Source organism: Megalops cyprinoides, chromosome 1 (genome assembly GCF_013368585.1).
Source record: "Megalops cyprinoides isolate fMegCyp1 chromosome 1, fMegCyp1.pri, whole genome shotgun sequence".
Taxonomy (NCBI): domain Eukaryota; kingdom Metazoa; phylum Chordata; class Actinopteri; order Elopiformes; family Megalopidae; genus Megalops; species Megalops cyprinoides.
Genome location: NC_050583.1, coordinates 50793816 through 50810608, shown reverse-complemented (window position 1 = coordinate 50810608; position 16793 = coordinate 50793816). Strand labels below are relative to the sequence as shown.

General features: G+C 41.6%; 1 protein-coding gene across 5 annotated transcripts; it reads right to left on the bottom strand.

Moving 5' to 3' along the window:
• Nucleotides 1-973: 973 nt before the first annotated feature.
• On the bottom strand, nucleotides 974-16793 carry mapk8b (mitogen-activated protein kinase 8b). 5 transcript variants are annotated; one of them, XM_036522426.1, is made up of 13 exons: nucleotides 16637-16793; nucleotides 12295-12473; nucleotides 11633-11762; nucleotides 11005-11063; nucleotides 9755-9893; nucleotides 7736-7901; nucleotides 5777-5848; nucleotides 4578-4760; nucleotides 3992-4116; nucleotides 3000-3063; nucleotides 2453-2530; nucleotides 2326-2357; nucleotides 1126-1203 (listed from the first exon to the last, which is right to left on the bottom strand). In XM_036522426.1, the coding sequence occupies exons 2-12, from the start codon at nucleotides 12414-12416 to the stop codon at nucleotides 2350-2352; spliced, it is 1146 nt and encodes a 381-aa protein (XP_036378319.1). In that variant the 5' UTR covers nucleotides 12417-12473; nucleotides 16637-16793; the 3' UTR covers nucleotides 1126-1203; nucleotides 2326-2349. The 5 variants fall into 5 exon arrangements, with proteins under 5 accessions (XP_036378302.1, XP_036378294.1, XP_036378310.1 ...); XM_036522435.1 differs by having other exon boundaries at nucleotides 1131-1208; XM_036522409.1 differs by lacking the exons at nucleotides 2326-2357; nucleotides 5777-5848 and adding an exon at nucleotides 7120-7191 and having other exon boundaries at nucleotides 974-1203.

The window sequence follows — 16793 nt, the reverse complement described above, 5'->3', positions numbered from 1 at the left end:
ATCCCTTTACACCCCCTTCTTTGCAATGCTTTACCCAGTTTTTTTTTTTTACACGTGACCTGTTTGCTTGAATGACATCAATTTCCTGGCACATCTCAGGTTAAGTGCCACATATTCAGACTCAAAATTATTCCTTCCCACCATGAAACAAGATCCACCTGAAAAAAGGATCATGTAGCTAACCAATGCAGAAAAGTGAGTAGCACATTAAGCACTAAGCCAAACTTAACTCCTGTTTTCTGAAGGCTCTTTGTTACAACTTTCGTTATGCTAATAACGTTTAAAACAAAAATCATGAATCACACAATGGCATCAGATTTGCAAAATGTGTCAGACAACCATTTAACAGCAAACAGTTAGGAGTCTAGCAATTAAGTTGCCTGAGGGCCAACGGATAGCTTTAAGAGCCTCAATAAATATTCATTTAAGACAACAGAGTAAAACAAAACGTTGTCTTAACTTGAAAATTTCAGAAGGAAGCATTAAAGCAAAAATAAAAAAGGTTCATTCTTAACAAATGTTGTTGAACGTATTTCCAATGGATGTAAATATTTCATACAGTATCCACACTATAATTGTAACAGAAAGAAATAACAGCTTCTTTGAGTTTTGAAGCAAGTAATGTAGAATACTAAAATGACATACGTAAAATTCACTTAAAAATGGCTCACTGCACACTCAAATTAAAAATAAAATATTTAAAAAATATATTTACCATAAAATCTTTACAATTATCTCAATCATTCTACAACATGGCAAATTGGCATAGCAGTAGTTTAACAAAAAAAAACATTTGTGAGTGTACTTAAAAATTCTCACATTCTGTAGCTAGCTAAATACCTTAGTGTTTAAATCATAGTAATGTTCTTAGAATCTTTCAAGGAAGGAAAAAAAAAAGATCTGACAATAATTTACAGCCTAAAATCAAACAGCATTCTTGGAAAAAATAAAACAAGAAACATAAGAAGCGGTTGCATTAAAAAAAAAAGAAAGAAAAAAAACTGGCCTAATATCTATACCATCGAACACAAACAGTAGGACGAAGGCGGGTTGATAGTCATCTGCAGCAGCCCAGGGGTCCCGCTGAAGTTTCTAAACTGCTGTCTGTGTCGGAAGCCAGGGTGGGGTCGGTGGACATGGAGGACACATCATTGACTGACGAGGACGTCGATGGGTGCTGGGAGCCGTTGATTACTGCTGCACCTGTGCTATGAGAAACAGAGTATTAAATCAGAAATGTAACAAGGGAGCCGGGGGGTGGGGTATCTCCTCCTGTCAACTCCTTAGTGACATGGAACAGTGCGGTGTAGTGGCGAGAAGCAGGGCTCTTAACCATACGGTTGCTGGTTCAATTCCACGCTAGGGCCCTGCTGTTGTACCGTCAGGCAAGGTAACTAACCCACAGTTGCATTACATTACATTATTGTCATTTAGCAGATGCTCTTATCCAGAGCAACCACATTAGTGACCTGCTGTGTTGCTCTGTCCACCTGTTGCCATAGCTTCTGATTAGCCGCTGTTACCAGTGGGAACCTTTCTTCCGGGGCCCAGTGGGGAGGGGAAACAGAGGGCCACCGCACCATTGTGCGACCACAGGAGAGACAGCTGCACCCTGCTACATTATTAACACCCTCCCAACACCCACTTCACCACTGTTCATCACTGAAAGGAGCTGGAAGCACATCCTTGTGGATGACAGAAAGAGGCCCATAACTTGCGTTGCTGTGGACTGTATTCCACCAACACAATCCAATGGAATTTTTTTTTTTGTTGATTTCGTTTTTTAATAGGTAAACTGTGTTTAAGTATAAACGCAGCTGGTTCCAGCTGACAACTTCTTTTTGCAACTTCCTGAACTATTCTTCAAGGCAGATTTGGAGTCTGCTACAAAACTCCTCAAAGCTCTATAACAGAAGTCAATCAATGGAAAAAGTTCAGTGGTACTCCAGCTAGTATTCTTATACTTAATTCTGCTTACTCAGGAGCCAGTGAAATTCACAGTGCAAGTCAAGAGGTGACACAGCAATAAATTAAAAGTCCTTTCACTTACACCACACAGGGGAAAGCTCATTAAGCTGTCAAACACCAGGAAAAGTTAGAAAAGAAACAGCTGTGATGTTAGGATATTTGCTTCCTCAGCAGAGACAGATGGAAGATATTTTAAGGTAAAGCAACAGTGCACGAGACTATAACACATCCCCATTGCCACTGGAATGAAGAATTTGTAAGAATTGTATTTATGTAATTAATATTAGCAAATCTTGAGAAAAGGAAGGAGGACAGAGTATATAAAGATCAGATTGAACTGTGTAATATAATCCATACCATTCTCATCTCATCCCATCTACTTCATATTTCTGGAGGGATAAACAAAAAAGAATTCCTTAATTAATGTGCTGCAAAAACAGCTAACCCCTTCAGTGCGCCTCTAATAACAGCCCTTTTAACTAACCTAAAGAGGCCGGCTGTCCTCGGATCACTCCATTCTTCATCCTCTCCTCCCAGTCTAGCACCTCCTTATATATCAACTCTATCAAGGGAGAAAGAGAGAGAGAGAGAGAGAGAGAGAGAGAGAGAGAGAGAGAGGCACATGAGACACCATAACACTGCTACTTACGCCATCAATACTACACGTACAATGGCAGCAGTGTGGCGTAGCAGTAAGAAGCAGGTCTTGTAGCCCAAAGGCTACAACTGTTGCTGCATCCTTGAGCAGGTTACTTGAACCAAACTGCTTCAGTAAACACAAACACAAATGTAAGGAAATAAAACAGTTTCTTGTAAGTTTTATTGAGTGTAAAAAAAAAAAAACATACATCTGATCAAAGCCACCAGCACCGACTAACTAAATAGCATGGATTGGCATTGCCACTATGCAGGTTGTTGAGGTTAATTCATTGGTTCTTTAGCTGTTCTGGGTGGGGCCGCTGAAATTACCCATCCTCCCCCTGCATGCTGTTTGAAACTTTCGTTTAGCAGGACACAAAGCCAGCACTGACCTTTCCACTCCTCCACGGTGTGCTCCCGCTCATCCAGCTGCTTATCAGTGATCAGCGGCGGGGGCTGGATCACAAACGCACAGACAGGTGGGTAAACCATGGGTAAAATCAGAGCAGCATTCATACAAATGGCTACCAATAAAATATAAAACAGCCACTGCCCACATTCACTTCCTCAGCTCATTGGTTTGGGGGGGCTGGATGGATTCGGAAGCAGCAGGCAAGGATACAGGTGTACAGTCATGACATCACCTGTAATCACACAACTGAAGCAATGCAATGGTTTCTGAGTAAGGGTAGAGGGTATCATGGTAGTGTAGATGGGATCATGGTAAATAATCACAGATGAGAATAAAAGTGAAGGGGAAAATGAGAGATAAAACCATGGGCTTACTAGGGAACATTGGAGTGCATTTGCAAACCTCTGCTAAAAGACATTGACTTTTATAGGAAAAGACATTTCATATCTCACAGGACTTCCTTAAATACAGGTTACATAAATACATTTTAAATATACCTGATTCTGATACAACACACTCACACATTGTGGCAGTAAGAATCAGAACCAAAATCTTGAAGGTCAACTCATCTGAACATCTGTCCGTCAAAGCATTTTGCTGCCAGAACACATTTAGTTCAAGGATGGCAGGAAAAGATATTCACGTCATAATGAACCATGGTGATATACCACTCCCTCCGAGGCTGAGCTGGCTGAAAACCCTCAGCGTTATCTCCTATCCATCCACCGTTAGACATGTTTCATCCCCTGGTAGATCAACATTTCCCATACGGGCATCAAAAACAAAACGCACTCGGCTGCTTTATTCATGAGGTGCCTTTCTGCTGACTGGCAGCCGAAGCGCACGATCAAATGCAATCCTGCATCAAGCTCGGGACGGGCGAGTTACACAGCGACAAGCTGAGAGATGGCAGAGCTGGACGTGTGACGTCCCAGCACCCGGGTCGGGGATGGGGGTGGGGGGTGTACTTACTGCCTCCACCTCTGCCGGATCGTACCACACATTAATGTAGGGGTGCTGCAGAGCCTCGTCCACCGAGATCCGCTTGGACGCGTCTATTACCAGCATTTTGGATAGCAGGTCTCTCGCTTGGCTCGCTGTGCGGAAAACATTTTGACAGAATGACCAAATTGCACCCGTACTTGTGACAAAGTTTGTCACGTCACAACAATGAATTAATGGCTGACAGCAGAAATGCATCTACACAATTTCCTGCATCTACACAATACAAAATGTCAGAAAGGAATAAATAAGGATTGCTCTCAAATGTACTGCTTAGGTATGAAAACACTTCAAATTCAAATATAAGACAATACTTTAAGCATACAAATATTTGATCCTTAGGCATAAGAAAATACTTTACATCTGAGTATAGTTAAATGTTTAAAAAAATATATAAGAAAATAAAACAAGAAAAAAGTAAGAAAATTATTTAGGGTAAGGTTCAGTAAAATACTTGGGTATGGTGAAATACTTCAGTTCTGTATTTAGGCCAGGGAATATAACCAATGTGCAGGGCTCTTTTAGTGTTTTTAAGACTGAGTCTGTAAAATCTTACCTTTCAGCTTGTTGTGCTCTGAGTCGGCAGGGAAAAGGACATCAGGGAAAAGCTTCTCGAAGCTGTACCCAGCATACCTGGGCCTGTTCTCCACATAGGTCCTGACGGACTGGTTGAGCTTCATCAGAAACTCCTGGGACGGGGTTCCTAACTGCTCTATAACCTTATTCCACTGATCAATATCTACATTCACACATGTAAGAAAAAACACTGCACAGGCGTTTATAAGAGCAAGGGAAAGCCTGCCTCCTTCACTGCAGGTGGACAGGTAACAGTTCAAAAGCTAATTATCCGCTGTGGCAGGACTCAGAAACAAATTAACAAAACGATGGGCACTACATCCACATTTCAATGATGGAAGGGCAAATTAAAAGGAACCCCATTTCTGCTTCAGCAGTATCTGCCGAGATACTGGTGGGCAACACGTGATGGAAACCCCATTTAAGTTCCTCTCCATTCTCTCAACACTGATAAGCTACTGCCATTTTCCAATCAATGGTCTGACTACGGGTGCTTGTACCAAACAAAGGGGGTTTAACTCGTGATTTTTCCTAGTGCCATCAGCCTAGGAGTCTTCATTTTCATTTACCACAACTACTCAAATAAAAACGGCTAATCCTTTTTTGCATGTGCATCACAGAAAGTACACTTCCTCATCGTCAGACGATGCACGTGCCTCGACCTCAGTTTAATTTATCTGAAACCTAAAGAACCAAATGAGATTCTTCTACATGAACGACAAGACCAAAAGAATGAGAAAGTGTCTGGAATAATAAACAGCTCTGTGATTTTCTCACTCGTCACGCCATAAATCTGAGCTGGAGTATTTATAATAACAATAATAACAGTTACGGAGAGCTGTTGAAAGCATAGGTAGTCTCCTGATGTGATTTGGATGAGTCACCGTGTGGTGTTTCACAGTATCAGGCTTTGAAAGTACATTCAGAGACCAAGTGATCACCAGCCATTGGTTCAGGCTAAGGAGACAGCCCTATTATGTTACATTAGAAGCTGAGTGTTTTGTTAATGCCTTCCCACAACTATGAACCGGGGACATATGGCCTATCCATGAGGAAACCTTAAAACAAACACAGTCGGTCTGACACAGAAGGGTCAGGGTCAGGGGCAGGGGTGAGAGGTGAGAGGTCTGCCACACAAACGCACACCATGAGGAGACGATGAAACACAGGCAAGGATACGATCTGTGCCAGGAAACAACACGCTGCCTCTGACCATTTCAGCCATGATGCAGCCAACTGACCAGACATCAACTGAAAAAATGAAATGACATGAAATTACCATGCAGAACGAAAAAAAAAGGGAAAAATAAACAGACGCACACATGGCAATGGATATCTAGTGAATAAAACAGAGGAAATGAACACCATGCAATCTCTGTCAGTGTCCAGGCACAAGGTCAATCTGATATTAAATTGCTTTTTTAATATGCAGTCTGGCAATAATAACTGCTTTTATGAGTAAACACTGGAATGGATATGGTATACTGGTGTGGAATATGAATTAGAAAAATGAAGAAACCTTGTGTGCTTGCAAGACACTGACAATATGGTCACATTATGGTCACAGAAATGCATAAAAAGCCTATTATATACTTACGACAGGTCATTTTATGATGTTGCAAATGGGGTATTTGCAAAATAAATAGGGCAAATTGTTCAAACGTACGCAATAATTTCCAACCACAGATAAATTATGCATGAATATATAAGGTTTTTACACAGGGGTGAACTGATCACTGTGCACTGTTGATCTTTTTAGAGTATAGTTTTACACGGCTGGATGCATGGCAGTGTGGCATGGTGGTAAAGAGCAATGCTTGTAACCGCAAGGTTGCAGGTTTGATTGTCTTTTGGGACACTGCTGCTGTACCCTTGGGCAAGGTATTTAACCCAGAATTGTCTCAAGTATCCAGCTGTTTAAATGGGTAACATGTAAAGTTGTAACCTGTATAAGTTGCTCTGGCTAACAGTCACACAATCAGGCTCGGATATGAACAATGATAATGCTTTTGGTCAGCCCCCACTGACTGTCAGATCACCTCTCCCCCCACCCACCCACCAATTCAGGCCCCTGTGTCAGGTCCATGTCTTACAGGGCAGCGCACGGTAGCCATTTCACATCACCCTGTGTAACTTTTCAGCACCTCGCCATACACTCCATCAGAGACTGTATGTCCCCCCTCTTCAGAAGCCTGCATGGTTTCTTAATCAACTTACCTGAGATACAGAATTCTCTTTTTTTCAGCTTGCCTCTCAGTTATCAAAATAAATATTAAAGAACAATCAATTTCAAATTTTACTTCCAAAGTGCTGAAAATCACCTCATTTGCTGGTGCTCACTCATGGAGCCACAGAGCACATATCTCGAAAAAGGACATGTACCTCGGCCACAGTTTGGGGCGTCTCAAATATTTCACAAGTCAGTGAAATAAAATTTGAAGATTATTGCTCTTTAACCTAATCTCAGCCATGGCGAGCATGAGGAAGAAGCAGAGAAGCAGCTGCGAGCAGCACAAGGATACAGTCCCTTCCTGGGAAAAGGATTTTGTGGCGAACCATTTCTGCCATAATGCATCCCACAGACCAAATATCCACTAAAGGTGTGTAGCATAGGAGGAAGGAGAAAACATAAGCACAAGCGACAAGTCAGCAGGAAGGTTTTTGTGGCCATTTCGTATGAAGCCCATTTCTCAGGTATTTCAACTTTGTTCTTCTCATTGCTCACTGATTGTCAATTTGGAATTAAAGGTTCAATTTCTCTTAATGGCAACAGCATGAGAGGATCTCAAAGTCCAAAGCTGATTACATCCGTGCAGAAAACGTTCTTGCAGGAGATGTTACACATGTTAAAAAGGCAGGCACATTAGGTGAGCTGGGGCATGCAAAAATGATTGTATTAATGCTGACATTTATTCCAGAGCGACTATATTTAGAAGACATCTGCAAATTCAAGCTTCAGAGCGGCTGCATGGAGAATGCTATTGGAGGTTTCTGAAACACACAAACTGAACGGGGGCATGCTAATGCTCCTTTCCTCAACACCGCAAGAGAAGTCAGAGGATGTGTATTTGGATAAAAGCATGCGCAAGTCAGAGAGGTCGGGGTGGAGCATTCCACAACCTGTTGAGGGACACTGACCGTTGGCTTGGTAACCCATCCCGAGGATGACCTCTGGGGCTCGGTAGTAGCGCGTCACCACGTACGGGGTCATGAGCAGGCCCGTGGCTGCTGTCCTGGCCAGTCCAAAGTCCAGGATCTTCAGCGTACAGTCCGACTTCACCACAATGTTGCTGGGTTTCAAATCCTAGCCAGAGTAGGGATGGGGGGGGCGTTAACACGAATGTCTGAATCAAACCCCCGGGGGGGAGCATTCAGCCTTTCCTTAAATAATTCATTAAATCAACGGCAATCTTCATTCAGCTGTGCCTTCGGAGCACATTTTAAATGGCTTTGGATGTCAAAAGACTGGAGTGTGGGGTGGAAGATTACGTATTGCAAAAAGGCCTTTTAAATCTGTGACTGATTCTATTCAGCTACCTCTATTTGGATTCCACTCTTACAGCAAACCTGGAGTGTAAACCACACAGGTAAACTGCATGACTTGTGGACAAAAAATTGAAACTTACTGGTAAAACTGGTAATCAGCTTTTTCCATGAGTATTACAACTGGACTTACCACATAGGGACTGCACCACCTAACATTTGTCCTTCAATACAGCAACATCATAGCCCACAGGTTACTTTCCTTACTAGTGAATGCTCCACTGCAGTGTCTCTCATCACTTCTCCTGAAGGACCACTTTGTAAACGGGTTTAAGGTTAATTGGGGATCAATTAATGAGGTTTAAATAAATCTACGACTGATTCTATTCAGCTATCTCTCTTTTGATTCTGCTCTTAAATCAAACCTGGAGCAAGAATGACACAGTTAAACTGCAAGACTTGTGAATGAGTGAGAGAAACTACTGATACCAAAACCAATAAAATCTTCCTTGAGTGTTACAGTTGGACTTCCTGCAATACCCAACATTTGTCTTTCAGTTTAGAAACTTCACAACCCACAGCTTATTTTCTTAATTTGTGAATACTCCACTGCAGTGTCTCTCAGAACTTGTCCTGATAGACCACTGTGTTGACAGGTTTGAGTTTAAATGGGGATCAATTAATCAGGTTTAATTGAGCTTTGCAATGAATCCTGATCTGGATTTTACAGTTACCTGCTTCCCTCAGTGGCATGTTTGTGCCGCTATAAGGATAACACTGAAGGGATTTCGTATTTATTTTTAGCATGTGCACCACAAAAAAATTAGTGGTCTCGGTTGATTAGTTTAAATTCACTGTTAAAGGTCCCACAAAAATATCAAAACAGTTGATTAATCCTAATCAATCCCCCTGGAATCTGTGCTGCCTATTTAAGATTCATCTTAAATCTTTATCTTTTCAGCAGCACAAAAAAACCCATAACTACACATTTCTTCAACAAATGGCTTGAAACGGATGTCTTGATCAGTTTTCAAGTCACAACCTCTCAAAAAAACTCTCAGATTTGTTGTTTAATCAACCACTGATAGACGGGGCCCAGTTGGAACTAAGACCAGCACACATAGTATCCATATGAGGACCCAGAAGGCTGTTCTTCTATCTGCCATGCATCATAAAATACCACACTCACTTCCAAGAGAGAAAGAACTGAAAAACTGCTATAGTAAATTAGGTCTAATTTAGAAAGCACCCCGGGTAGAGCTATAAAAATGGCAATAAAACCCAGGGAAACTATTTTGTTGGACATGTCAAGTGCTAACAAAAGAGGTCCATTAGTATGGATGACCATCTTGGGATGTATTTGGCACGTCCAGCAAAAAGCACTCCTCAAACGTTATCCCCAGAAGGTTCAACATTTGTCTCCAGCTCCAGCTAGAGAGATATGACAAATATGTCTGGGTTGCACTACCCATAATTCCTCAGAGAAGGGCCTAGGTGCCTTGGGAGGTCCTTCTTCTCAATGGCCCAATCCAGAAGCACCTCTGCACCCTTGCTCTAGCCCCTTCCCCAAACTTATTCCCCTAACGGTGAATGGCTATTGGGTTAAAGGGTTAGCAGGTGTCGGCGGTGCACCCTGCCAGTCCCTAGCGGGGAGGGGGCGGAGAGGGCACCCACCCTGTGAATGATCCCGGCCGCATGGAGGTGTTTGATGCCACACAGCATCTGGTACAGCAGGTAGGACAGCCGCTCGTGATCCAGCTCCATCTGAATCACCTGGCACAGGTTGGCATCCATCAGCTCCATTACAAGGTAACTGTTGGCGCAAAAGCACACAAACGCGGACAAAAACAAGGTAAGCACACGTACGAGTGACACTCTGTTTACCCCCACGGGATGAGAGACACTCATAGGGGTATACAGTACATACATGCGCACACACACACACACACACACTTACTTACACATGCTTTTTTTTTTTTTTTTCTCCAGACAAAGCCCAGAGCCAAGAATTTTGCTGCTTCGGTGGAACTGAGAATTAGTCACAGTTTCTCCTGTGATGATACAAATCTTACTCAATATTCCACCACGCAAAACAGCCCCATTCCGCAATACTGGAACCAGCACAAACCAGATGCATTTCACAGATCTGTTTAAACTGGAAATGGTTTGTATTATTTATTTTTTTGGATTATTCATATTTATTAGGCAGCAGTGTGGCGTAGTGTTAAGGTGCAGGGCTCATAACTGAAAGGTTGCTGGTTTCATTCCCCCACTTAGGCATGAATGTAATGTAATAATGAAATGCCACTGTACCCTTGGGCAAGGTACTTAGCCCAGAATTGCCTCAGTACATATGCGGCTGTATAAATGGGTAACATGTAAAGTTGTGACCTATGTACGCTGCTCTGGATAAGCGCATCTGCTAAATGACCATAATGTAATGTAATGATTAATAACCATGACACTTTACACATTAGCTATGTGCAATGACTACATGCCTGACAATGGACTGTGATTGTCACAGACTGGGCTTCAATGACTGCTCTGTTCAGACAAAAGCAACTGCTCTTAACAGCAGAGTATTTTTCTCTGCATTTGACAAGTGTGCTTTCCATTTCACTTCATGTGACAAGCACTCAGCTTTGTCTGCAGCAACAAGCTTGGGACCAATTGCATCAATCCTCCAACTGTCAGTCACGTAACTAATCCAATCAGAGAGTCCGTTGGGCATGCAGCCTATGGACACTGCTGCCCTCTATTTAGATTTTCTGCAAATGAAATTTAATGACTTCAACACTAGCGAAGCTTGACAATGATACCTATTTACTCCAAGGTTGTGTACAGGTGTGTTATGACAAAATAAATCATAAACATAAATCATTAGTTAACATGCATCTTCCCCACATGGAGAATCCATTACTCACACATCTTGGAATTCTTCAAGTGTTTTCTGTGGTGTAAATACATTTAGTAGGCCAATAATCTGTGAAGGTGAAAAAGAAAGTTCAAAGTTAATGTTATAGTCTTACTTGTTTGATTTTGTACACCTGCCATTATGAATTTATACTTGAGCAATTTACAGATTGCCTTTGATAAGACTGCAGAACTAGAGCGCTTACAGCTAACAGTGCCCTGACTTTCCCATTAAAAAAATAAATTCAGTTCATTACATTGGTTTGTTTGCTGAGTATTTAACTTAGCACTCCCACAGAACTCAACCCGATTCCTTCTTAGTTTCAGAACAGCATGCACTGCAGATATGCACAAAGACATAACACTGAGAAAGCAGACAGAGAGAGAGAGCACACACTCACACAGAAAGAATGAACACACACACACACACACACACACACACCCTCACACAGACACCCACAATTTTACTCACACACCCACACACACACACACACACACAAAAATACTGAAATTCTGTTACAGTATACCTATTCACTACTTCCCCTACATTACAAAAAAAAGTGATAACACAGCACACGAGAGACATACCCTACATGTGCAGATACACAGCTGCCCAGACCAGGAGAGAAAGGCACTTACATTTTTGTGGTTTACACACTTCATGAGCACCAGTTCTCTGTAAGCTCTTTTGGCATGGGTTTGATTCTGAAAAGGCCGGCTGAGTTTCTTGATCGCCACATTTCGTTCAAGGTTGTGGTCATACGCTGAGCTGAAAAATAAAAGGAACATGATCGATTACCTCAACTAATACTCAGAAAGATTATTTTCTGGAGGACTGAGGCTCAGCTGTGCTTATGTTCAGCTCTACTACACAACCACACAGTCAGCAAGCTAATGTGGGAGGACTAAAAACATCCAACTCATTTTTATAACATTAAAATTCTACAGGGATTGATGGCAAAGAAATCAAATCAAATGTTTATTTTCCTTCGCAGTTCTGTTCATGTGACAGTTCTCACTAAAGATCAATATAAGGTATCTCAATATTTCTAGATATGCGACATTAAAAGTCCTACAGTTTCAGAATGTTTCATATTTTCACATGGTCCTGAGAGACTGGTGACACTTTCCCTTTGGAGACACTGTCTCTTCGCATTTACATTTACATTTATCCACTTGGCAGATGCTTTTATCCAAAGCACCTTACAAGTGAGGCAGAGTACAACACAAGCAAAAAGCCACATAAGGAGTTTGGTTGCCTCCCTTTGATTCTGGTTGTATTCTGCTGAGGTCTGGCTCACCATACGATCCCCTGCGCTCCGGACCCAATGGGCCGTAGGTTCTGGTAGCGCTTCAGCACCGTGAATGTTGAATCACCGACATCTAAACTGTAGTACTCCTTTTCCCGCTTGTTCCTGTTCATGCTGAAACCTGGTTGAGCTCTGATGTGGGCATCCAAATGAAACTTCCGTCTCAGGGCCTGGAAGGGAGAATGACATTGTGTGCAAAATAAGACAAGCAGAATCACAGAATCACGGGATCTGAGAGAAACTACAATGGCATGTATTATAGAGATGTTTTCAACACATTCAAATTACAGCAGGTGCAGAGATCCAAACATTCTTCATGTCTTCAAACTTCCACATAATATTTGTGCGCTTTTGCATTTGTGATAAAGAATTAAATGTCCAGAACTAGGCCCAAACGTGCATCGCACGACTGTCTGCATCACACATATTCTGTACAATTCATTCTGTAAAGGATTACATTCTGTTAGGAGGCACTGTCAGACAATATGGGCAAACGCCTACACAGAAAGGACATGGAGAGTGCTTACTTATAATGATCATAGCTAGTGATGGTGGTGCAAGAATCCAAACCTGCATACATATCTATACACATGCTAACACTGCTTACCAGGATGGGAACACATTACTCAATGCCAGAAAAGGCTTAGGCTATATCTCTGACAAAAGTATTATGCGGATTAAAGCTTAGGGGCATATACTGCAATCAGAAAATAGTGTGTATAATACACATCTGACAGTGCCACGCTCGATGGATGTTTGACGCTGTCCTTAAGAGCATTATTTCAAAGGGAGTAGGAGAGGGATGTTTTACTGCTCCACAGACATCTACATGGAAAATCTCACAAGGGCAATCCACTGTTTCAGAGGGAGAAAGACGCCGCGCCAGCAATTAGAGAAACTCACCAAGGCAAAACAGAGAACAATTCATCCTATCAGGAGCCAGGAGACGAATCATTATCCCAATTTGAGAAGAGTGTATTGAAGATGCTGGTTCAGGCTGATGGATGCGCGGTAAACAGACCGTATCCTGACCTCTGTATGCTTCCATCACACAGCACCCCCCCCCAACTCCATGTAGGAACAGCATTATTTTTTCATTCAAAATGTACGAGATGGCACAAGCCTCAAGGCCTAATATGAGTCGGAGAGGCTAAAAAAAGGCCGAAGCTTTACAAAGTGTATTACATGGGGAGGAAAAAAAAACCCTGTACTTGTACTTGTTGAGAAGAATACCTCTCTCTAGCTGACAGCAGCAAAACCATACAAACACAAAAAACTATGCTACAATGACCAAAATGCATTTTGACACTCTCCTTCAAAAGTGATGTCATCTTCCACAAAAAAAGGTCATAAGATATCAATACAATTACAAATGCTAATTGACTGCAAATCAGAGTCATTAATCCCCCTAACAAAAGTCAATAAGATGAAGAAACTCTGGGCTCCACAGTTAATCTTTCACCCACATACAGCTGGCTGCTGAAGCAGTTTCAGTGCTGAGCTCTCTCACTTGCATAAAAAAAAAACTCCCTGAAGCCCAAATATAAATAAAATAAGCAGAACCACAGTGACGTGCGAAGAGTGACTTGTAGGCAAGTCAAGCTCATCCGATTTCCAAAGAATCGGTGATCTGTTGAAGGACGGCCAATAAGGAGCTGTGAAAATCACACACGAGCAGCAAGTGTACACTGTTGTACCCGCACAGTGAATGACTTCTGGGCAGAAACTCTGTTAAGAAATACTACATTACTGTCATTTAGACAGACAGTTTTAAAATGTTATCCATTTATACAGCTAGACATTTACTGAGGCAATTGTGGGTTAAATACCTTGCCCAAGGGTACAGCAGCACTGCCCCAGCGGTGAATCAAACCAGCAACCTTTTGGTTGCAAGCTCTTGCTCCTTATCACTATGCTATATTGGCATCCGAAAACGGCACAAGGACTTACCATTCACCAGCACAACATGACCACGAAAGCAGGCCAACCCCTGACTTCCTGCCATCTCAGATTTGTCATCTGACATAACAGCTTGCCAAGCTAAAGAAATGTACATATTTCAAGACCAATGATCAATTTTTGTGGGTCCAAGCACAGTGTGTCCTTATCGTCTAAACCTGGTTGGCAGAAGCGTTAGTTCCCCCAAACAGGAGGACTGCCTGTAGCTTAAATGTACACCACACAGCAAAATTATTCATTACATTACATTACATTATGTTGCCCAAGAGTACAACAGCAGTATCCCAGAGGGGAATCAAACCAGCAACCTTTCAGTTACAAGCCACTATGCCATGCTGCTGCCATGCTCAAAATTTGAGAAATATTTTGGCTCACTCCTGAACTGCATTCAAATATTCATCAGCAGCAATATGCTGCTCTGTGGCCTTCAGAACACCTTGACCAACAGTGGAAATCAATGGACAAGGAAACACTCCTCATGTAAAACTGACAGACTGGAGTAATTCAGAAACTGCCATATCATGCGGTCAGGATACCTCTGTCCACCTGTACACCACAGCAGTGTTTGTGAACTGCCTTTCCAAAAAGGATAGCTGCTTGTCACTGCTTACAAAAAATATACTGCAAGGAAACAAGAATCTCTGGCTGGATGTCCCCAAGGAAAACGGAGTCAAAAAACTTAAGTGTTTTTATGTAGGGAATATATAAACCAATGTAATTCATGTTTGAATGTGAAAACCGAAACAAGGTGCGACTCCGTTTGCATTTACTCTGGCAGGTATAAACTTGATCTACGGGAGTAAAAATATACATTGTGTCGAAAATATTGAAGATCTGTTTTACAACAATATTCATTGCATAATAACAAATAAATACAATATAAGGGCCAATCTGGTGGATATTACTGTCTTGTGAGACCAGAAATCAATCAAAACATCAGAAAACAGGTTGTCCAAATACCTAACCTAATTAACAGCTGCCAGTGTGAACCCTATTTCAAAGGCAATCACACAACATAATAGAAAACATCCAGTTTAATTCTCTCAAGGCATCGGAAGAGAAAAATAATCAAAGATACCAGTTATCAGCACTATTCGTGTTCATCATCTATCACAGCATCGTTTAAACGAACCCGTTGGGTATTTGAACCAAAATTCTTGATTAACTCTTCTCATTCCTAGGGACAGGAAAAAAGCACCCAACGATTTCTCCAAAACAAGACACATTTTCTTAGCAAGGCGCCAGATGACAGCGACTGTGGATGGACGAGGGCCACGTTTCAAATGTTCCAATGCCATTCAGTTACGTTCCCTTGAAAAAACACTGGCTACTGACGTTACACTGGAGGAACGTGTATGACATTATTGATGACATGTTCTGCTATCAATAACTGTTAAAACTCCTCGGTAAATCCACAGATCAGAAGATCCAAACACATTCTTTCATGGTATACAGTTTTATTTATACATTATAACGACAATCAAACTACAGCTTTTGACAATGAATTAAAGTGCGGGTTTTCTCAACATAATCTAACCACTTCTGTCCTTGATATTATTTCTCAATATTCGTTTTGTTTCCGTGTATTAATAATGAACGGTTTCGGATAAACCAGTTTTGCTTGCGGCTAAGATATGATGGACTCGCTCACAATGTCAAAATGAAGAATACATCATTCAGTATCGACATTGTGCAGGTGCAATCATTTCAACAGCTACATACAACACGACAAAAAGGTACTAAGCAAACAGAAATCGATTAAAGGTAAGAAGGAAAGTGCTCTGACCTTGTTTGATAATACGGAACAATATTTAGCTAATACCATCGGTGGCATTTACGCACAATCATAAACCCCGAGAAGATCATGTCAAATGAGTGACAGTTAAAGACTAGCGGGCTAGCAAAATGATAACCCTGACATAAGAATCAGCTTGTTATTTTGATATCAAAATATTCTATTAAAATCAACACGCATTCGCTGCAGTGCCATTCGGAGAAAGCTGCCAACACTTAACTAGCGAGTTGCGGTATTGTTATATCACTGGAAATGTTGCTAGCTGATTACTATGTAGCAAACTCCGAGCTAGTTTGCTACCGATACTGTGTTGTCCTGAACACTACAGGATATTGTGAAGCGCAACGACAAATCGCGTGAACCAGAAACAACAGCTAGCGTCGGTATGTGACAATAGGTTTACCATTTGAAAGTAATTAAATGCGTTTAAGTATACCACACGTAAAAAAGAGAGCCGAATAAAAACACGATCAGCCAGCTAGCTACTGTATTTTCAGTGTTGTGTACGACTCCACAGCAGAACCCTCCCCCACTGCTAACAATAACATGTCTTTAAAAAAAAATCTAACGTTTTCTTACCTCCTCCGACGAAATACGATATTGTTTTGCTCTCAATCCGCTTCAAGCAACCCACTATTCGAATCAACCACAGAGTATTTGAGGATTATTCCTACCAATAATTTCTTGTATGAAACACAACCTCTGAATTCACTGCGTTCCTTCTCACTGGCAGGCC